This window comes from Pelmatolapia mariae, linkage group LG16_19, assembly GCF_036321145.2.
Source record: "Pelmatolapia mariae isolate MD_Pm_ZW linkage group LG16_19, Pm_UMD_F_2, whole genome shotgun sequence".
Taxonomy (NCBI): Eukaryota; Metazoa; Chordata; class Actinopteri; order Cichliformes; family Cichlidae; genus Pelmatolapia; species Pelmatolapia mariae.
The window spans coordinates 4,841,548-4,865,074 of record NC_086241.1 but is presented as its reverse complement, the minus strand read 5'-3'; the positions used below and the strand labels follow the sequence as shown (position 1 = coordinate 4,865,074).

At 41.4% G+C, this 23,527-nt stretch overlaps 1 protein-coding gene across 1 annotated transcript in view; it reads right to left on the bottom strand.

Annotated features, from left to right (window-relative positions):
• The window catches only part of tmeff2a (transmembrane protein with EGF-like and two follistatin-like domains 2a), a 139,243-nt gene that overhangs the window by 8,788 nt on the left and 106,928 nt on the right, over nt 1-23,527 (bottom strand). The window contains exons 5-8 of the mRNA XM_063497242.1: nt 22,273-22,369; nt 8,821-8,969; nt 5,279-5,335; nt 4,977-5,103 (exon numbers count right to left, since the gene is read on the bottom strand). Of these exons, the coding sequence (XP_063353312.1) occupies nt 4,977-5,103; nt 5,279-5,335; nt 8,821-8,969; nt 22,273-22,369 (430 nt within the window). The remainder of the gene's footprint in view (nt 1-4,976; nt 5,104-5,278; nt 5,336-8,820; nt 8,970-22,272; nt 22,370-23,527) is intronic.

Sequence of the window (23,527 nt, the reverse complement as noted above, 5' to 3'; positions counted from 1 at the left end):
TTCTGCTTCAGTTCATGAATCCCCTGCAGCCATCCGAAGGCAGCGGCACAGATATGTTGATACATCTGCAGTTTATGATTAGAGCACAGCAACACCAGAGCGCTGAGCTATTATGCACACTTGTACACAGTTACATGCAAATGACACTAGGCTGCTACAAAGTAACCACACATCCCCACAAATCACTGGTGTAGTACTACATGATTTACTGCTTTATTCCACATCTGCACCAAGAAAGTGCCTGGATTTCTCTGTAGCTGCTTAAAATGCCCCAGGATATGTCCTCCTTTTCCTTTACTTTTGGGCTATATTTTTGTCACAAAGAAAATGGGCAGGTAGACACGAGCATTGTACTGATCAAAGTTCAGGCAACAGAGTAGTCTGTGTGCATACCAACTACAAAACTCAGTGCTTAAGCTGTACGATCACACCCAAAGATGGGAAACTAAAAACTAAAAATGTTTGTATAAAACAATGTGACAACTCCATCCATCCATCCATCCATCCATCCTCTCATGCTTCTCTAGCTCTTCTGGGGGCATACGAAGCCATTCCCAAGCCAGTGTGTTCTGAGTCGGTCCAGGGACTTCTCATAGTAGGATATGTCTGAAACACTTCACCTAGGAGGTGCCCAGGATGCATCCAGATCAGATGCCCACAGCATTGTGATGGAGTCCTTTCGTTGTGGAAGAGTAGTAACTCTACTCTGAGTCCCCCCCCCCCCCGAATGTCTGATCTCTTAGGTTGAGCTTCTACACCTTACAGAGGAATCTCTTTTCCACCATTTGTTTGCATTCTCATTCCGTCCATCACCACCCAGATAACCTGACCAGAGATGAGGGTGGGAATATATCAACTGATAGTCTGACAGCTTTGTTTTCATGCTCAGCTCGCTCTGCAACACAACAGACTGGAACAGCTTCTTCATCACTGATGACTGTGCTAATTCATCTGTCAGTCTCTTGTTCCATTCTTCCTTCATTCATGAACAAGACCCCAAGATACTTACATAAGATATTCATCTGTTTGGGGTAGCAACTCACTGGCAACCAGTAGTGGGCACTCCACCCTTTTCCGACCGAGAATCATGGCCTCAGACTTGGAGATGCTATTTTTCAGCCCAGATGCTTCACACTTGGCTGCAAACTGCCCAGTGCAATCTGGAGGTAATGGGTCAGTGAAGCCAACAGAACGACATCATCTGCAAAAAGCAGAGATGAGATCCGAGACCATCGTACCCAAGACCTTCCAACCCTTGGCTGCACCCTAGAAAATGGTTTGAACCTGCAGGGGTCTCGAGGCGCTCTGGCTTCCTCCCAAACTCCAAAGACATGCATGCGAGATTATAATTGGAGATTCTGAAATGGGTGTGGATATGAATGTGAAGATGACTGGTGACACTCTGTCTCTCACACTATGACAGCTACAATAGGCTCCTCCCCTCTGCGACCCTGAACTGGATAAACAGTTGAGAAAAATGGTGGATGGAAGGATTTTTTGACAGAACTTTTATTTGAGTGATTTTGTTTTGTTTTACAAATTAACAGAAACATGACAATGGAATTAACTATTATGCTAATTTACCTAGTTATTTTACTTCAATTTTCAAGCAGTCATTAAACTATTAAAAACTGAACAGTTTGTGACTAGTTCTAGTTAAAAAATATATATTACACTTGTTTAGACCGGCACATTGTCAGATGTAATCCACCTCAATTCTCATAAGATGGCAGTTTGCAGACTAGCTCATTAAAGAACCAAGAATAAGAGGCCATCGCCGGCTGATAATTTCAGAACGCTGCAACTGGTGCTTCTTTAGTGCTCTCTACAACAGCAGCATGCACCCATATGATATAGGCATTTGGAATTACACACTGAAAGTCAATAACTATATGCAAATAAGAGTATAGTTAATTTACGACCAGTTATTGTAGACTTTCAGAATCGTAAATTGTTATAGAATATGTTTGATGTCAACAGCTGTCAGATCATTACAGCTATTGAAAAAGTGGAACATCTATCTCACTTGGCCTGTATATTCTGTGTGTCAGGGAGTTTGGTGGTGTTTATGAGGTGCTGCTCCACCATTGGCGTATACATTACTGCGAGGGAGTATGCCTACTACAGTAAAATAGACTACACCACTGCTCCACATACAGTACAGCAAACTGGTCTGTTGGGACTTTTCATTCAGGTTATGATCAGATACTGGATTACAACAATTTTCAAATAAAACCTCCTTTCCAACTCTCTCTTTTAGTAAAAGTTAAGTGCGTTACAAAGCAGTCATGGCTGTGTTACATTTCATGACACAATGTAACCATTTATGATGTGAGCTGCAGTCGAATTAAAACTCAAATCGCATCATATAACAAGTGATGCAGTCGTATACTGCAAATTACTCTGTTTTTTACAATTAATTTTTTACTGTACGTTTCTGCAATCATTATACAAATTCAGTAAAACCAATAAAACACACGCCATCTGCACTTCTGTGGCAGTGCAGGCTTAGGCTGTGCCTCTCTGCACTGTGCAGACAACAATATGAATTCCCAGAGAAGTGGCTTTGGAATTGTTAAGCTATTCAGGGTTTTTCGTACATGCAGGCTATCCCCTCGAACCACTTTCGCTGTGAGCCAAAGGAAAATCACTGGCATTCTAATTAAATTATTTTTCTAAAGCGTTTTATTAATTGGGCTCCATTAACTCAAGCTTAATAACCAGGATATTTAGAGCGCCCTAGGGTATTATTTTCAATACTGTGAAATCTTGATACGTTTTTGTTTATCAAATGACCAAAAATAGCAGGAAACGCACTGATTTCTGTCCAGTGAGGTAAACCAGACTCACTGCCTTTATTTTAAGTGGCTCGCTCATCCTCAGGAGTGCACCTCCCCAAAGGCCCATTCTAAGCTGAGAAAAATCCCTGCCTGTCTGTGAATAGCACAGCTGCAGCTGAAGACAGAAGCTGACACTTTTTTTTTTAAACTTTAATCACAACCCTCTCTGATATGTATATATCCCCCTTCAGCCTCTTACTGTGTGCTGTATGGATGTGAACCACAGTCAAAGGAGTGATTGCAGATGGCACAAAGTCTGTGGGTCCAAGACCCGAAGCCCACCGCACACCGCAAAATAAGACCCTAGATCATAAAGCATGGGGATGGAAACACCAGCATCCTCATTAAGCAACAACAAACCCAACATGGGATTAATTTGAAGCAGTGCAGCATATTTGACTGGTCAACAGCCCGTCCTACCATTACAGCAGGAGGGATCTTAAACACTTCTCGCTCTCAGCGCACTGGCTTATATTCATTTAAAATAAACAAGGCTGATTAAAAAATAAATTTGCTCTAGCACTTGCCAAGCAATTTCTAAATTTTACAGCTGATTAGCTGTCTTACATTCCACACTTCCTGTTAGTGTCTGCAGATCACAGAGAGAGGGAGGAGCAACAAACTTGTGATAAAAAAGACTGAACGGGCCTGAGTCATCTCGCTTCATGTAGGGTTTGTTTGTTTGAGTGGAAACCTAATGAGTACGGTATGCTCGACTGACAAGTAGAAAATGGCCAACGCTCTGATCGTAATAGTTAACATAAATATAAAATTGATGACGGGAAGCTTTTTAAAATCCATTTCTCTCATTATAAATAATAGTTAATACCATCTACAATCCAGAATACTCTGCTAAAAGTACATCATATTTAGGAAACAATGGTGGGCTGGCTAGCTTTGAACTTGTGTTTAAATGTTGCAGCATGACATGTCACATGTGTATCTTTGCTTAAGACGCAAACCACATTTGTTGTCAGTCTCACAACACACCACCAACAGGCTTCCTCCACTAGACACTGGCTAGCTCAGAAGCCTGTTATCATTGGTAACCAGCGATAGAGAGTAACCAGTTTATGTGGGAGGCATCTCGTGGTCATGGGAAGAAGTCAGTGATGGCAAATGTCAAAAGCCAGGAGCCAAACCCTCACGGAGATGATGAGACAGTGGTCAGCTACTTTAGGCACCGACACTAACCTAAAGAACGCCCAAAAATGAAACCAAACAAGTGCAAATATCATAATTTGACATCAAAAATTAAACAGCCTTTTACCTGCTCTGTGCATTGTCTGTGTGACCTGTTGTGCTCATACAACAACAGAGCAGGTAGGCGAGTGTCTGGCTTGTATACTGATCCTGCACATCTTACCTGTGACTTGAACAAAGTGATGGTTTTTTTTGCATTCAGGAACCGATTGCAAGTAGTTGCAGCAGCTAACTGATCACCCAGAGGCCCACCATGTTATTTTACAGTTAAATGACCATCCTGCAGCAACTACATGACCATGTGTGGAGAATTTCTGAATTTATTACATCTTCAGATCTTTGGGATTCTGGCTGGCTTCTGAATGTAAGCGGTTAATGTGAATTTCTGTGCAACAGATTTGCAGCAGATGGCAACAGATTTGCGATTTTGATTTTTTATCACACTTAATTGCCGTTTTATCACCCACAGATTGCGTGTAATTGCCAACTTGACCCCATTCAGTGCAAACTAACAGCAGACGGACTCCATCTTACCGCCACTTTTAAGCGTCATGTCGCTGCATCAAAGTCGCTTTGAAGACGGCAGCTGACTGCAAGTGGTCTTCGAAGCAGCTAATTCAAAAGCAAAGAGATTCCGAGTTCACTGCACACAGACCCAGTGATTTTGGTTATGCCTATTTTCGCTAGTGCGACTGCAGCATTAATGAAATTCCCAGAAGTGAGAACGCATCTGTGAAACAGACTATCTCCTGCAGTGCGTTTCATGTGAGAAAGGAGGAGCATGAAAAAGCTCCTGATTTAATTCTCCTGACGTTGTCCGCTGTTCATGTGCGAAAACATGTATTATCACTTTGCAATATCATTGTCATTTTTCTGTTTACCCTCTTCCTATGAACCTCTGTCCTGTGTGTGTGTGTGTGTGTGCATGTGTACCTGCAGGAAGGCTGAGCCAGGACGCTGGGGAACTGACACTCTCCATGGACGCAGTAGTTTTTATAGCGATCTGGACAGGGGATGGACAGACCGCGGGCCAGTCCGTTCCTGGTCTCCTCTTTCTCCCCTACAAACACATGAGACCCTTAAAATCTGGAACTGCCCCTCAGGAAGAGATGAATTATAACAAGTGAGAAACATGAAAGGATAATGAACAGGGAAGGTCTGGGAGCAATTCTAATTCATCTTTGAATGACAGCACATGTTATGTGCTTATCTGCCACCATCACGGAAGCACTCACCCGTGGGGTCGGTCCGTGCGAAGTGTCCATCTCCGCCTTTGTTCCCAATTATGTCATCTGGAAAGGCCAAAGACACATTAAAGCTGAGCTCAGGTCACTGCAACCTCTCCTACAGCTCCATCGCAGGTTACTCATGCACAGTGATAATACTGCAGGTAAAGAGGACTGAATGTGAATTATCATCTCAACAAAAGGTTCATGTGCCGTGTGCGCCTGTGTGCTTAATGCGTATAAATGTGAGCCATTCTCTTCAAGTCAGAAACCGCCGCCCCTAATGTATTACACCGAACAAAGGCCAGAATGGAGCAGAGTCGGGTGGAAAAGATCAGAGGGAATAATGCATTTTTGCTCACCCCATTGACGCTGCATCGAGTTCTACTTTTCACAATGGCTAGACAAAATCACCTTCAAATCATTATCATTTCATTGCGATTGATTTTTTTTTTTTTCCAGAGGTCAGTACGATCGTTCCCTCAGACAGAAGCTGTGAAAGCATTCTTCAGATTCATGACGCAAGACTTGTGGCTGGATCTGTGACTTAGAATTTACTTCTTATTTTTCCTCTTTTATTTATTTCTTTATTCACAAGAACACCCGAGGCACAGTAAAAGAAAAGAGACTCAGAAAGATTTCAGTGAGTTCAGAAGCTCAAGTCCCGTATGCGTGACATCCACTTAAGAAAAATCAAATGAAGAAAACAAATGAGTTTTAAAACGTAGCCAGCGGCGAGACGCTACAAGCTCAACAGACTGCAGCTCCAGTGGATTCAACGAGTATCTGGTTAAATTTGTCTGTGGAGCTGAGGTTCAACAATATCTTCGCAAGGTTATCTGCGCTTTTTGTTGAGCCACTGTAGTGAGCAGCGGTTACAGAAGCCATTTCCTAATAGCATGAAAGTGGAGCATAATCAGCCATCTAAGTGCCGGGGTGTCACTGTGAGTCCTTGCTAACATGATGTCGTCTCAGTGCCTCCATTTCATGCTATTTGTCTTATTCCTTGATTGAAACAGAATCAAACGGGGTGGTCTGACCCACAGGACATAACACGAGGGAATACAGATTTCTGTTTGTGTTCCAGAGCTCGTTAGCCCTGATTGCTTTACTTCCCATTACTTCTCAAAAGACCTATTTGTCCTGTGTGTACTTAGAACCTCTAAAATGGTCTCTTACACTAAAAAACTACTAACTACAGATCTTAAAAGGTGCATTTGACTCCAGAATCAAAGCCTGTAGTGTTCCTTTTAGGTGTGAATCACCTAGTTTGGGAGATTTCTGTCTCTTCTTTCACATAATGGAACTAAATGACCCTCTGAAAAAGCTTTATTTAAAAACTCAGCAACTATTTCTAGAAATCATCACCTGGTTAAAAAAAAAAGCACTCACAACAGGATTTACTTTATGTATGAACTTTTTTCCGCTACCAAACGACACGTGTCAGGTGTATCAATCTGCAAAAGGAAGCTTTTGTGACAATAAACACTGATGTTTCTGCGCTCAGCTGAGCTACAAGGTTACCTAGTTGCATTCTTGTATAGGCTGGAAATAATGCCTAAAATAATTCCAAAATGAAAGTTCTCACATCTTCATGGACTTTTGGAAAACATAATGCTCTCAGTGCAAAGCAGTCTTACGTGTACATACAGCCCACAGAAGGCAGCAATAAAAACAACAGACAACAAATCCATAATTAAAGTAAGAATAAGGTCGTCAGCGCACCGTCCATCTCCAGTGCTTCACTCAACATCTTAACAGAGCCTAACTGCATCTGGTGAGTGACTCAGTCTGACTTAGTGGGTTCGTTGTGGGAAGTGAGTCTCTCACAGAGTGCGAGGGAATTAGCTGCGACTACAGTAAAGTGAATGTTGGTGGTGGTGACCAGCCACAAAGTGTGCAGACAAGCTCAGGCTGCAGTAAAGTCTGTTACATAATGAGAAGCGAGCCGCAATAAACTGGAAAGTGAGGCTGACACTGATTCTCCTCAACACCTCTGCAAAGTGTTCAGATGACCAGCAGACCAGAAAACAAGACTTTCTGGCTAAGAGGTTAGTGCTAAGCACTGCACCACTGTGCTGCCTTCGCCTGTGAGGACACTAAGCTTTGACTGTCTACAGGCCATGGATATACACTCACTGGACACATTATTAGGTACACCTTGCTAGTACTGGGTAGAACCCACTTTTGCCTTAATTCTTCACTTCACAGACTGAAGAAGCTTTGGGAGATGGTGTGTTACCCTGCTGGAAGCAATAGATGAAACACTGTGATCATAAATGGATGGACATTTAAATGATGGTCACTTGGTGCTAAGGGACATAAAGTGCTAAGAAAATATCCCCCACACCATTACACCACCAACAACAATCTGAATCACTGATACAAGGCTGAACGGATCCATTGTTTCATGTTGTTTACACCAAGTACTGATCCTGCCATCCAAAAGTCACAGCAGAAACCGAGACTCAACGGACCAGGTAACGTTTTCCTTATCTTCTGTTGTCTAATTTTGGTGAGATCTTCTGTATTGGTTGTAATGACTGGTTTGAGTAACTCGGGTTGCTTGAAGCAACCAAATAAAAGTTAAATCAAATTTTGTATTAAGATGTGTATTTGCAATTTTGAAACAACTCAGGTGTGATTTAAAAGTTAAATTCAATTCAATTTTATTTATATAGCCTCATATCACAACAGTTGTCTAAAGTCTACTAAACGTGATATTTTGAACAAAATTTAACCTTCAACTATTCAACAGAATTAGCAGAATAGCAACAAAATTGCTAATTGTTAAAATCTGGTTTAATTCAAATCTTTGTGATAGTCTGAAAAGATTTTTCTAACAAACATTAAACTGAAAGGAACAGTGTTTTTAAGGGCATGACTTGCTGAGCAGATTCAGCTTGGAAAAAAAAGGTCCATGGAAATCTGGTGCTTCAAATCTTTCATATCTATAACTATAGCTATATATTGCTAGTTGGAGGGCCACATGAATACCATTTAGTTCCATTATAGTCAAGAATACTCAGTAGTATAATACTGATTTTAGGTTTTAAACCACACAAACCTTAAATGACATTAAATGAAATAAAAACACATTTGTGTGTCTTTGTCTTCTACATGTATTAGAACTATAACTCAGTTTAGGGATTAAAGCACTGAGATTAATAAAAAAAACAACTTTATCCCCGGAAATAGAGCGCCAAAATAAAAGATACTACATTAAAAAAAGGAGGGATTAACATTGTGTAAAATTATCTGTATATGTAGCAGCAGCGGCTCTGAGGATTATCTTTCCACACCATTCCAAAATTTGATTGAGTGAAACTTTCTGTAATTATAAAATGTGGCTGGAACTGCAGCTGAAGGGAGATGCAAAATCACGCCGCCTGCATTTAGCGCTGCACGATGCCTCATTTGCCTCCGTGTTTTCACTCCAACGTGACGCAAACACCTGTTCATGGAGGTAGACTGACGGCTTCCGCTGCGTTTGTGAAAGTGTTGTTGTGCCTTTCAGAGTCAGTGTGCTAGTGTGCATTTGAGAGTCTGACCGTGGCAGTGGCCCAGGTACTTGACCTCGATGCGCTCCTGCTTCTGACAGGATGCCTCCTTCACCTGGCAGGGGTTGTCATAGGAACGACCATCTGAGGCGCACACTGGGTTGAAGCTGATGTGGGAACAGTCGATGTTGCAGACACACCTAACGAACAAAACAAATATCCGTGTTACAGTAAACCTTCTGATTATCAAAATCAAAAATCTAAAATAATGAAAACAGAAATATTAATAAAAATGAGAGAATCCTTATTCTGGAAACGCTGCTTTGTGTGTTTGGCTGCCGGAGACAAATTCATTCAGGGATTAAAGGTAAGACAGGAAAAAAAACCTACATTTGCACTCAGACAGAATGCTGGACCATGCATAGTAATCCTGTTCAAACTGGGGTTTCGGCTCATTCAATTTGACACAATAGCAAATGTATTTAACTTCTGCAAAAGAAAAAAAAAAGAGAGGCTGCACCGAGGGCTTGACTGACAAATGATGTTCTCTTACAAAGGCAGGAAGCAATTAATAATGAAAGAACTGTAGATAACCAAGCAGTGCATTTTAATGTTGTGGAGAAAACAGCACACACTCACACACAATTCAAGCTGTCGGATGTGGAATTTATTGGAGATAAGATTGAAAATAGCTTAAATGTAAAATAATAATAACTTATATGTTAATATGCTAATGCCATTGTACTTCACATTGAAATAGCATGTGAGGAAAATCCATTGTACTATTGCAGAAAAGCTTGTTTCTTGTATCTGGCTTTATAACAAGCTAATATAATGTCCTTCAACTAAACTTAAACCCGCTTAGAAATTCACAAAATCATAATGATGGGCTCGAGACTCGAGGCAGGCGTCACAAGGTGTGACCTACATTTTTTTTAACGAAGCGAAGTAGTTTAAATGCCCGATCTTTCACCTTTAAAATTAGTCGAGTTTGTTTTCTCTACATAATGAATTTGTTGCTTTCTTCCACCGAGCTGGCGTTTCTGCTGTGTTTTCGTGGCAGACTGAAAAAACATCCATTTCTCCGGGAATCTGGAGCTTACTTGATGCTTTTAGCTCTCGCAAATTAACCAGGCAATTTGCTGGCGCGCCACAATTTTCGATTAAATTTCAGTGCGAGACGTTCTGTGTTTGTGTGTCTGTTTGCGTTCTTCTCCCAGCCTGACATCTGCATAAATGACAGAGAGAGCGAAGCACCGCGCACACCTGCGTGCATGTGCATATTTGTGTGTTTGTGTGTGTGTATTTCGGCATTAGTGTAGTGTGACCCTTAAGTCTGTGACAGGCCTGATCAGCAAAAATTACAGCCAGATTGCCTTCCCCAGACAGTTGCTGCTGAGTAGCGCTGAACGCAAGATTCTGTAATTATAAATCTGTCATTATTCTCCCGGCCTTTTCATTTTCCCCTGGTGCCAAGCTCTCAGTAAAGCACAGGCATTCAGCTGTCTTACAGCAGCATTTACATACACGCCCACATGGGCGCCCGCCAACACATAAACAGATGCCCACACACACGCGCGCACACATGCACTCACACACACACCTTGACAATCAGCCGTGATGATTCGTACTGCTGACATTGATGTTGATTGAAACGCCGTGCAGCAGAGTGTGGCAGCGCTCAGCTACTGTTGTAATGATGGATCAGCAAAGTAAGAATGATGTGAAGAAAGGCTTCGTTATGCATCAGAGAGGACGCGCTTGTGTTGAGGCTGCCGACATCCAAAATCCCACATGACACTGAAGGTGAGCTGCCACAACTATGAATGACCCGCCACTACTGAGGGCTGCTCAATGAGACTGGAACGCTGTGATTCCAAATGCCATTTCTCACCAATGACAAGAAAAAAGGCCAGTTTCCGTCTCCAATTAGGGGTGCAAAAATAACAGTCTGAATCTATGCACAACCACAGACATGACACACAGTTTGATATAGCTGTAAAAAAAACAAAATGAAAAAAGCCCTGTTCACTCTGTTTTTGCTGTTGGCGTGTGTGCACCAAACAACCTTCTCTTGCTAGTTAGCTCCATTTTCAGATAGAAAAACTACAAACAAATGTCACATTGTACCATATACTAAACTGCCTGAAATCCTGACACTGACTTCTCCTCCTGCAACATGAAGAGTAGCTTTAAAAATGTACCAGCAGAACTCTACATGTCATTTAAGAAATGTGTGTGAACCGAACGCAGCTAATGCTATTTTAAAACTCTTCCTGACTGATGTCAAATACGAAAGAACTACATCGTATGGCAAGCTAAACAAGCTAGGATGCTGTTAGCAGCATATGTGTTTGATTAATAACTGATGAAATACTGACCTAGTTTTAGTTTAGTTTTCATTTCCTTTTGATTTTGTATCACATAATGGACTATGGATCTGGACAAGATCAAGAAGCAACCCCTGCGAGTGAAAAATAAAGCAGACACAGAAACAGCAAAAACTGCATTTCCTCGATTGGCAACTTAATATTCTGGCCATTGTGATCTTAGATTTTTAAAAGCAGGTGTCACGAGTTTGTGCTGGATCTTAATAATGAGAGAGACACTGCACATTCAAACTTAGCTGGCCTGCCCTAAATCATATTCTACACTAATGGAGACGATGATTTACAAAATGAGCGTTATGCTGTATTTAGTGAGATCTGAAACTGCAAGCACAGACTCCTCGGAAACGTGCTTACTGAGGGAATGAATCAGTGTAACTGAGGGCCTGTTTTTTCTATAGAGTTCTACACAACTGCACTTCTTTTTGCAAACAGGAGAGTTGCCATGTGATAAAGAAAACATGAGAAAGAATGCAGGGTTAAGGTGCTTCCATATAGGTTTCACTTTTCAGGCCCAGAGGCAATATATAAAGTTATAGTAAATTCCCTTAGACCAGGGGTGTCCAACTCCAGGCTCAAGAGCCGGTGTCCTGCAGGTTTTAGATATCATCCTGGGTCAACACACCTGAATCAAATGATTAGTTCATTACCAGGCCTCTGGAGAACTTCAAGACATGTTGAGGAGGTAATTTAGCCATTTAAATCAGCTGTCTGTGAAGGTTCTCAGTCATCCAGGTCATCGTAGTCAAAGGAGTTTGCAAAGAAAAGCGTCTGGACTTCTTTAAGTTGCTTGAAGACGTTTCACCTCTCATCCGAGAAGCTTCTTCAGTTCTAAGGTCAAATGGCCGAGAGTCCCAGATTTAAACCAAGTGGGAGTATCCCCCCAAAGAGGGACAAAGGACCCCCTGGTGATCCTCTAATCACATGAGCCAAGGTGTGAAAGCGGGTGTGGGACCTAATCAGCCAGGGTTTCGGGTGAGCTCATTGTGAAACCTGGCCCCACCTTGTCATGTGAATTCCTGAGGTCAGATGGCCCAGGATGTGAGTGGGCATTAAGGCGTCTGGGGAGGGAACTCAAAACTGGATTATAGATGGCAGACAGTTGGTGTCGTAAACCACCGCCTCTGTTCAAAGATGGTCGCTCACAGTGGACATAGATGGCCTCTTTCACTCCTCTTTCAAACCAAGACACAAGAAGTGGACTCCTTCACTACGCACATTAACGCCGTGGATAAAAACATCAAGTTCACCAGGGAAGACACAAAGGATAACTGCAGCCTTTCCTGGACTGCGCTGTGCACATTGAAGAGAATGGCAACCTCAACATCGAAGTTTACCGGAAGCCCACACACACGGACCAGTACCTCCTTTTTGACTCCCATCACCCTCTGGAACACAAACTTGGAGTAATCAGGACCCTACACCACCGAGCAGAACATGTTCCCTCTAAGCCTGAGGGAAAAAAGAAGGAACACACACACGTAAAGGAAGCACTCAAAACATGCGGTTATCCTAACTGGGCATTCATAAAGTCAGCAAAGAGGCACAGAAAAGAAGATCAGACACCAGCGAGGGAGGATAAGAAAGACAGACGCAACAACGTTGTCATCCCCTATGTAGCCGGTGTATCAGAGAAACTCAGGAGAGTTTTCTCCAAGCACGACATCCCAGTGTACTTCAGACCCAGCAACACACTCAGACAGAAACTGGTTCACCCGAAAGACAAAACTCCAAAACACAGACTTAACAACGTGGTGTATGCTGTACAGTGCAACGAGGAATGCCCAGACCTCTACATTGGAGAGACCAAACAGCCACTTCACAAGCCCATGGCACAACATAGAAGAGCCACCTCCACAGGACAAGACTCAGCAGTCCATCTGCATCTTAAGGATAAAGGACACTCTTTTGAGGATGCCAATGTTCACATTTTGGACAGAGAGGACAGATGGTTTGAAAGAGGAGTGAAAGAGGCCATCTATGTCCACTGTGAGCGACCATCTTTGAACAGAGGCGGTGGTTTACGACACCAACTGTCTGCCATCTATAATCCAGTTTTGAGTTCCCTCCCCAGACGCCTTAATGCCCACTCACATCCTGGGCCATCTGACCTCAGGAATTCACATGACAAGGTGGGGCCAGGTTTCACAATGAGCTCACCCGAAACCCTGGCTGATTAGGTCCCACACCCGCTTTCACACCTTGGCTCATGTGATTAGAGGATCACCAGGGGGTCCTTTGTCCCTCTTTGGGGGGATACTCCCACTGGGTTTAAATCTGGGACTCTCGGCCATTTGACCTTAGAACTGAAGAAGCTTCTCGGATGAGAGGTGAAACGTCTTCAAGCAACTTAAAGAAGTCCAGACGCTTTTCTTTGCAAACTCCTTTGACTTAAATCAGCTGTGTTGGATCAAGGACACATCTAAAACCTGCAGGACACCGGCCCTTCAGCCTGGAGTTGGACACCCCTGCCTTAGACCCTCATGTCAATGCCAAGTTTTTGAGACCTCTACTTTATTGATTGTATTGACACCAACTGTGATAGGATCGAAACTTTGTTTCTTTCCTGTAAGTTCATTTTTTTTAAAAAGAAAAAAACAACAACATACCTTTATTTAAAGCCTATACCGAATTTAAGCAACAGAAGTAGACCCAAAGTGAGAGACAAGCACATTTACATTCTAGGTCTCAAAAAACACGAAAAGCTGTAGTTAACACAACAGGTGTGTTCTGTTGTGTTAACTAACTACTGTGAAAATACGAGCTGTGCATTTACTTGCAAAATTTGCAGTATGGCATTACATAAATAAAAATGAATTGAATTAGATTGGACATGTTAATCATGTTGCTGGTGTTTGATCCCTTTTGGAACATTTGTAATGCAATGCAAAATAAGGTGCTGATTTTCCAAGCCAAATGGGTGTAGTCACAGTGGTTGTGTTCGTCTTCTATATACAATCTAATCAAGACAATGATTATTACACATCCCATTGCATTAAGGTGGATACAGATTTTACAAGCAGGACTCTCAGCAATCAAGCTCAAATTATCTGCATAGCTAGATACCACTGGAGGCAAGTGAATTTTTTTTTTTTTGTCATTTGTGTTAACCTTTCAAGATTATACAGCACAGGCTTTAATTTTTGCAAAAGCTGCCCTAAAGACAAGATTAGGCTTACAATTATAGTGCCCGCGTTATCATAAAAAGTATCTAAATGGGAACAGTTTCAGCATGAAAGGAAGCAGCAAGACTCAAAGAATCAAAGCACAGTCTTCCCAGCTTCTGAACTGAGAGCAAGTTTCCAGACATCCATCACCAAAAAACATAATATAGGCTTAACAACACGGTCGTATACATGTGCACATGCACACCACCCATCTCCCATCGTAGAACACTTTCAGACTGTTGTCCATCCCGAGAGGCCGCAGTTGGTCGGTGGCTGATATCTGTGCTCCATACATTTTTAATGAGGCCTCTCACTTTCTCCACAATAGGCACTATACCACCAGACTGCAGTGCGTCAACACATCCTAGTGCTACCCACAGACAGGCATGCACAAAAACTCATATGCATAAAGAAGACAGCTATCGTTTTGCCGTAGTCCTTGTTTTCCCAATTCTCCTTTTCACACACACCAAACCATTCCTTCACACATGCTGCTGAGAGGTACAGAGGGGTAAAGAAGTGTTAAATGAAAGGTAGCAGTGTGTGTGCAAATGTGCGAACTATACCCAAGTCTGTGCACAACGTGTGTGAGAGAGTACTTTCCTAGCAGGATGTGTAGTATTGATTAGTTTCTGGCGATTTCCCTCCCATCAAAGCCTCCCCACCTCCAGACTGTCTGCGGGCTCCCAACTGAAAAGGCCACTTTACACACATTTCAACACTTACAGCAGCTGAGGACAACATATCCACTGACTGCCTCATGTTGTGTACAAATCCTTAGCAGCTAACCTCACTGCAACTGAACACAGCATTGATTTTCATAATCCTTAGCCTCAAATTTCACTGTAATCCTTTGAAAAACTGTGCGAGAGAAGCAAATAGACAAACAGAGCCAGAGAGAGAGATGTGGAGACAGAGAGAGCAAAACAGTAACGGTACAATGCAAAGTAAAGAAGAAAAAATATACAATAAAACCCAACAGGCACAAACAGCAAAAATAAATTGCAATGCTCTGTGACACAAAATGTTATGAGTCCAGTAATCATTGATGGATTGCTGAACAGGTATACTGGGCGCAGACAAACAACTTGTACAGGTGTTAGATCAAAAAACAAATTGAAGACAGAAGATCATCAGAAAGCAGAAAAAGCTATTTACAGACATAAACACATTCATCATCTAGGTCGATGTGATGTGTTATCTTCATGAGATGTACTCGCAGACGTCACCTGACAGAGCAGAGCTGGATAACACAGCTGATATTCCCATGAGGAGGAGAACATGGCGGAATGGGAAAAACAAAGCAAAACTACAGACTGATAAATAATAACACTGCTCGGTCTGTACAGTCATCTCTGGGCCAAAAGTCACTGTTAACATGTAATATAAAATCTAAAGTCTATTCGTACATGCAAAGAGACCACAAAGAGTTGCAAACTAACTAAAAGTAAAGTAGTTATCCAGTGCTCACAAAGGGATGTCAAATAACCTCAAAAAGGTCTCCAAAGAGATGTAAATCTACATCAAAACCACAAGCACAGAAAGTTAAAAGGTGACTACAGGTGGAAGTAAACCTCCACACCTCCACAAAGAGATGCAGAACAATGACAAAGGGACAAATAAAGTCTATGAAAAGTTAGAAAAACCCCTATAAACCACATTTAGGCATTGTACTGATAAACTCTTTGATAGCCAGTTGTTTGGTGGACTCTCTTATGCAGTAACAAGACGTTAAGGGAAATCTGGAACTTCAGTTGACATACAGCGGACAATTTAAAATGTTCTTCTTGGTCCTCGATGACAGCTGCAATGTTTGCAACACAGTCCAGTTAAAGAGTTTCAGATTACAAAGGGGATGGCAGCAGTGCACTCAGTGAAAGGGACCACGACAGGATTGATTCGTTCATGGGGGAAACTGCATGCTTCGATAAGCTGGGGCTGTGAAAAACTGTTGCACTTTTAAAGTAGATGCATGAGAAAGCTGTCAGGTGGCTCAGCCTGGCCAAAGTGCTAACAGACTGTGGGACCTGAGAGCTGAAATTCGAGTTTTGTGAGAAGAAGGGCAAGGACATTCCAGAGCTCTCAGATGCAGAATGGAAGGCAGATGCTGCATTTGCTGTTGATGTGACCGTCCTTCATGTTTTCACCTCAGACATTGATTTCGCTCACTGAAGAAAAAAAACGGACTGAAAAACTGCAGATTATATAATTCAACTACAAGTAAAATAGCAATAGCACTTTGTATAAAGTTAAAAGTCCTTTTTTTTTGCAAAAACATGCGCATTTTGTTCACAACAGTTTTTGTCAATGTTGATTAAACTGCAGTAACACATTGGCATTTTAACTGTGCCTATTTCACATTTTCACTGCCTGACTGTAACAGCTACTCTTACAAGCAGCAGTTTCCCATGTGAGCCTTTAAGAAAATTAATTGCTGGCATGTGATTTTACAAATTGGAAACAGAATTAAAAAAAATACAAGAAGAGGTGGGTAGCAATGACAAAGGAATGAACAGAGTCTATGAGAAGTTACTATATTACAATAACTGGGTGTAAAACAGACTTAAAAGGTCTAAAAACAAATGAAAAACCAGAAAAGGACTCAAAACTTCTATAAAGAGGTGCCAACCAGCATCAAAGACATACTACAGCAACTTTCAAGGTCACCATTGCTGCAAGTGAAACCACCACAAATGGATTTAGAAACTGAACAAAGAGATGAGAAATGACAAAGCCTATGAAAAGTTCAAAAATGTACATTATGCATTACATACAAATGGACGTTATCAAAAATAGTCTAAAAACTAAACAAAGAGATGCAAAGCAGAGACCAAAGAGTCTATTGCGAAGTTGCTAAATTAGAATAACTTTATATAAAATAACAAACACTCAAAATTTCTACAAAGAGATGCAAAATATCTACAAAAGGGCTCAAAATATCCAGAAACACACTATTAAAACTATAAGAATGTCACATGACAAAACACTACAGAGGTCTAAAAAAGCACTAAAAGGAAATGTAAAACAACTAGAGTGATAAAAGTACTACTAACACAAAGAGAAATGAACATATAGAAATAGCAAATGAATGATAAAGAAAAGCAAAGCTCTGGTTTCCATGCAGGAGGGGTAGTTTGCTCTCCACAGAATGGTTTCAGTGAGGAGATGAGTGCTGGCTTTTAAAGAACCCTCTCAGGAGGTCGAACCCCAGTGTTCGTGCTGCAACTGTCCCTTGCCATGACCGGTTCACTATCTGCTCCTCCTCTTCCTTAATTCTATCAACACCGATGGGTGCTACTGATGGGTTTGAAAGCATGGATTTTTCTGGGTAATTACAGTTTTACACCACAAATGGATCTAAATGGATTTTTTGTGACACTGTATTGATCCCTCAGGGGCAAATTTGTCTTTTTTTGCTTGCTGTCTGCCTCCAGAATATAGAGAGGTGGAGTAAGGCTACCAAGGCTCTTTGATACAGCAGGAACAAGTGCAGTAAAGTTTACCCAAAAGAGGTTCTTGCAAACTACACAGAAAGACTAAGCACATTTTTCCTTTTCTTATCTGAATCAATGAAGAGAAGGAGATTGATTTATGAAGACTGACTTATGGTGAGTCGAGGTAGACTTTATTGATTCCTGCAGGAAAAAAAATGTTCTCTCTCTTTAACCCATCGCAAGTACTAAGACCAGTGGGCAGCCCCAATGCGGCAACAATAGACAATTGCAAGCAAATGCCTTGGTCAAGGGCATTTTTTACTGAGTATTTGATGATGAATCATAAATGATGACAACTGGAATCATCTGAACTTTGTTGAAGAGGGAAAAAAATGCTGAAATAGTTTTTATGTTATCCTGACCAAGCTGTTCAGCAAAAGCTGAACAGCTTATAACATGCTGGCATGCATTCTTTTATACTGTCAGAATGTATAAAAATAATAATCAGGTTTTAAAACAACAAAAATGTAAAGATGCAAATAGCAAACTGATAAATTCTTTTTCAACAAAGCAAAAAAAAAAAGAAAAAGAAAAAAAAATCACGTCATCACCATCAGCGTTTTATTTCAAAACAGTTTCTAGAATAGTTTTAACCATAGCCTTTATCTGGACCTCTAAATTGCTGCACATATTTCAGACCCTTTTCCATCAGGGTTTCACATAAATTTTGTTTTGTGCTGGCTGACTCAGTAATGGCTGTAACCGCAGTTAGAAAAGCAACTGAGCCAATCACAGCTTTTTACGAGAAATTACAAATGTGGAAGTTGTGTACCTGTACCGAAGCCAAAAAAATCTGTGACAGGAAAATTGGTACAAAACAAGCACTGATGGGCTGTTTGGAATACTGCCAAGTTGAGACCTTGTGCATCCGGGTTGATTGGGACAATTGCTTGTTCTAACCACTGCAGCGTGTTATAGTGTAGCAGGACCAATATTCACAATAACATATTGAAATAATTTTTCACTTTCTCATCAGGTTTACCATTGTGTAAACCAATGACGGTACACAGAGTGCTTCATTGCATAACAACAAATGACAAATTTGGTTTCTGGCACCAAACTAATCACCAATGTTGGGTTGTGATTGACTGGAAGTCTTGCAGCCATGTTGGCGAGCTAACTTATAGCAAAAAATGCAACTTTGTAATTACTTTATCTGACCACAGGACAGCTAAAGGAGCAATATAATAATATATAAAACTGCAATATAGTAATATCCACTGATTAAAATTCAAATTACAGTAAGGTGCCAATATTGATACTGCTCTTCTGTCTGATAATTATGAAGCAATAACAGCAGCTAGTTAGCTTAAATATGTAAGAAAACTTCAGACCTAAAAATACATAAAATGGACATAGCCACCATAATATTCTTTGTTTGTGGACTAGTGATCATTTGTAAGTAATCAAAACCATCTTATGTTTCTTTAAGACTGATATGGAGGACAAAGTAGTGCTAAGTTATCAGCCAATGTTGGCTAGCTTGATTTAGAGAAATCAAGCTAGCCACTGTCATACTGCATAGAAAATGGTTGTAACTGCAATCACCATTTGTTAGTGCGCTATGAGATTGTACTCGTGTAGTGCACTTCCTCAGTGCTTTCCGAAAAGTACTGATGTTCAAGCATAGACTGTAATGCATCGAGGAAAAGGAGGGAAACATCACAACATGAAGCGGCACTAGGCATTTGTTTTCATTAGTTTGGGAAAATATGCCGATATGCTATAACGATATGGAATATGCATATAACACAAAAATGTCTTTGTTATATTCAACTTGCATGAAAGAAATGAAAATAAAAAGCAGAGAAAGTGGCTGAAAGTATTTTTTTCATTTGGCCAGTGAGCTTAATTTTTCTACAAAACAAGTAGTGAATGATCAGTGCTAATGTATAAAGGTACTTTCAACTGTTCTCTTTTCCCAAAGGGTTGCTACAATGGATGGATTTGAAAAGTTTTCCAGGACTGGGACAGGGTTTGTGTCACATCCTGGTCTTGAACTGAGGATCACTCACATTTAAGGTAAAATGTGTTAACAACTACACTGTGGAGCCACAAACTAGTGCTAATGCATAAATAAAGTAATATTAGAATTTTACTAACTGAAACGAATCCCAGCACAGTGGAGTCTTTATTGGGTGGTCTCTCTCTCTCATAGAGGGCCAAATGATTTGTGAGATAACTGCACTGAAAATGCTGCGAAAAGCATCAGCAAATGCCTTAGCGATGGTTAAATGTAGTAGACAGAGGCGTTCAAACATCAATCAATCAACATCAATAATACATAACTTTAAGCCTTCACACAGTGAGTGTGATGCGCCATAATTCATAAATGTGTTCATCTCTTCCATAAATTCTTTTAACATGGGAGTCTATGAGGATTGTTGAGCTTCTGAAGCCAGCTTCAGGTGGATATCAAAGGAGGAGCAGTTTTAGAAACTTCTCCTGGGCTTCGCTTTTTAGGCCGGAAGTTTGTTATTTGATTAAAACTGAAAGCAGGAGGAAACAGTTAACATAGGCCTGTCCAAGTATGACAAAATCTTCTTACCAACCAACACCACTTAACCTCGCTAATTAGCAAGCACTAATTAACAAGAAATAAACACGAAACTGAACAATTAAGTGACAACGAGACGCCACTTCATTCTGATTATCAGCCCACGTCAGGTCCCATATATCTGAGCGTTGCAGTGCTTTACATGGCAGCAAACAATTTGCAGAGGAACATTATTCCTTAATTATTCATATCTGCATTGCTTGTGCGAAAATAGGAAAAATACTTCACGTCACATCACTTTATCCTCACCTGGTATTTGATTACTTTCATCTCTCTCCACTCATTGTTTCATCAGCTGACGGTTTGTTTGATTAAACTCAGCTGCCTCCTGATTGGAATAACCTGTCATTTTAATCAAAATGATCTTATATTATGCCAGTTGTTGGGTGCTGTTTGATGAAAATTACCTGCTGTTGGTTTGCAATTACCTTTCTGATTATTCGCCAGAAACATTCTTATCAAAACACCTTTGGGGCTTTTGAAAGATTAAAGGGTACTCGCTGTTCCTGTTTTTACAAGAAAGGACACTGAAATATTCATACGTCTGTTTATGTCAACTGCTTTTTTAACGAGATGCATTATTGACTTTCGCTGCCTCTCTCGCCCGTTGTCTCCTCCCTCCCTGCATTATGTAGAGTATAATTGTCTTTATTTCAGCTTGTGCTAAATATGCTCAAGGCTCCTCTTGCTTTAATGTTTTTGGTTTTCTGTGCGCAAAACCATTGACAGCACACTCTGCCGTTGTGACCTTATGGATTCTCCCTTTGGATATTAAGAAATTGCCAATAAATCAATTTATGTGCTTTAGCAGAATATTAAGGTGCATTTGTGGAAGTGGGAGGCATCAGGAGGAGTGGACTCCAGCTGTTCAGTATTTGCAACAGGGCTCAGAATGCATCATGAAGCCATTCCTTGGCATTACGGTTATTGCACACCCGGGTACATTATCTTTCCATTACATCAAGCAGTTTGATAGAGTCATACTCTCAGGGCACTTCTAATTTCTAGCGGTACATCTGGGATTTCTTAGAAGCGCTACCTTCCTTTTTGCTGATACCAGCTGACGGTGTTCCACACCAAATCTGTAACGCCGGTTCATTTAAGCCTCATTCATGCTGCACAAAGCACTGATGCTTTCGCTGGAACAGTTGAGCCTCCTTCTAATTGGCTTCTGAACACGCGTGTTTTTATGTACCCCTGAGGATGTTTTTAGTGCTGCCTACTTGCTAATGCATGTGGGCGAGCCAAAAAACACATTACCTGCATCCATCTCATCTGCAGTAAATGGTTAAATCTATGACAAACGTTATTTCATCACTGAACTAGTTTTTCTTGTGTAAGTCAAAGTCATTTTTGGCCTGACATTGCCAAGTCCTGTAAGGATAGTAATTGGATTTCCAGAATAAGCGAAAATCTCCTTTCTCTCCCTGCCCTGCTCTAGTAATTGAGGTTAAATGAAATGGTCAGCCATGCACTAAACCTCAGTGGGTGTTCAGAACTGAGTGTCTGCAGGATAAAGAAGGGCTCTTATTTGAATTCTTTGTGTTCAAACTTGCCAAAATGTCTCAAATAACAAACATAAGGGGTATATTTATGATGAAAATAACATGATTTGTCTGACAAGGCTTTGACAACATCAGTGATGTACCTCATCTGACTCACCATCCTTTGCCAGTGAACCTGTAATGCGTGAGGTTTTCTTGTGTTTGGCTGTACTGCACAAACTGTGACCTTGACCATGACCGCAGCTTAGGTGAAGAGCCATTAGGTGATCACTGAGTGCAAGTTTGATTAAGTTGTGACCACTACTGCAGAAGGAGTACTGATTCTTGTGGACCGACATGAGCTCACTGGCTTTAAAAATGGTAGATGCAGGCATTTCGGTTGGGAACACTAACCATACATCTTCTGCGTCCACATCGCACTCTGCCCCAAACTGGCAAATGTCACAGGTGGACGTCTCCTTCAGCCCAGTCTCCGCTGAGCCCTCTCCTCCTGAAAGAAACAGAGAGAAACAGAGGAAAACATGCGATGACTGATTCGTTGCTGCCATTTCTTCTCTTGCTTGTTGTCTAAAAGCCAGCAGGCTCTTTCCAACCTCTCACAATGTGACCATGAGAAAGCAGACAAGTGCATTTACATTCTGCCATATCCCATCATAATCCCAGCGAAGCTATCTCCTTCATCCATTCACTCTTACCCCCTTCCTCCACCCCTTTCGAGTCCCTTGCCTGACTCTCATCTATCTCTCTCAAATCCCCGCTGATCTCTTCGGAGTCCCTCTTTTATTTCATCTCGCTGATTTTCTCGCTCTGAGAGTGCGACGACTCTTTGGCGGCGGTGTAGGTACTGGCGTCAGGCTTATAGTGGCTTAGGGACCCCACCGGTGCATATCACGCCTCATGAGCGGCCGAAGGGGAGAAGAAAGGGGGGGAAAAAAAGTAATCTGGCCAATCTCAAATTGCATTCTCCTACCACAGAGGACTCTGCACGCTCTTTCGTGCTTTTTCTCCTTTCCCTTCGGCCCTCTTCTCCATTAGACAAGCTCTATTTTTAAACTTACCAGGGCCCGTGGGGACAACTTTGGAAAAGAAGACGAAGAGGTGGAACTTGGCATCATTTCCCCATGTCATATCTCTAATCTCCCCAACACACACACACACACGCTTGCACAGACACCCACGCTCCTGCCACCACGCATTGCTCCCTTGTGTCACGTCTTTCATTTTCCCTTCAGAAACTTTTGTTATTTCTTGTGATCCCTCGCGACACGCTGGATTGAATTGGAAAGAACTCCGGTAGAAAGGTTTTAACCTGATTTTCCACTCTCAGGCTTAAGTTGAGTTTGACTCTTCTTTTAAGGTCAAAGTCAGTTAGGTCTGCTTTGTTTGACTGTTAACATGTGAAGTTCCTTATCCATAACTCTCAGCTTGAATTTTGTTGCTATTGGTCAGATTATCCCAACAGCTTTGTCCGTGCCTTTTGCTTGTGTCCAATCCCACAATGCAGCCTACAAGAGTGAAAACTTCTTTTGCTGAGGATGTTAAGCTCCTTTCCCCATGTCATATCTCTCCTTTCGGTGGTTTTTTTTCCCCTTTTCTTTTGAAGCTGCGTCTGATGCTGCTGCAGGTGTTAGACGGCAGCCATGGCAAT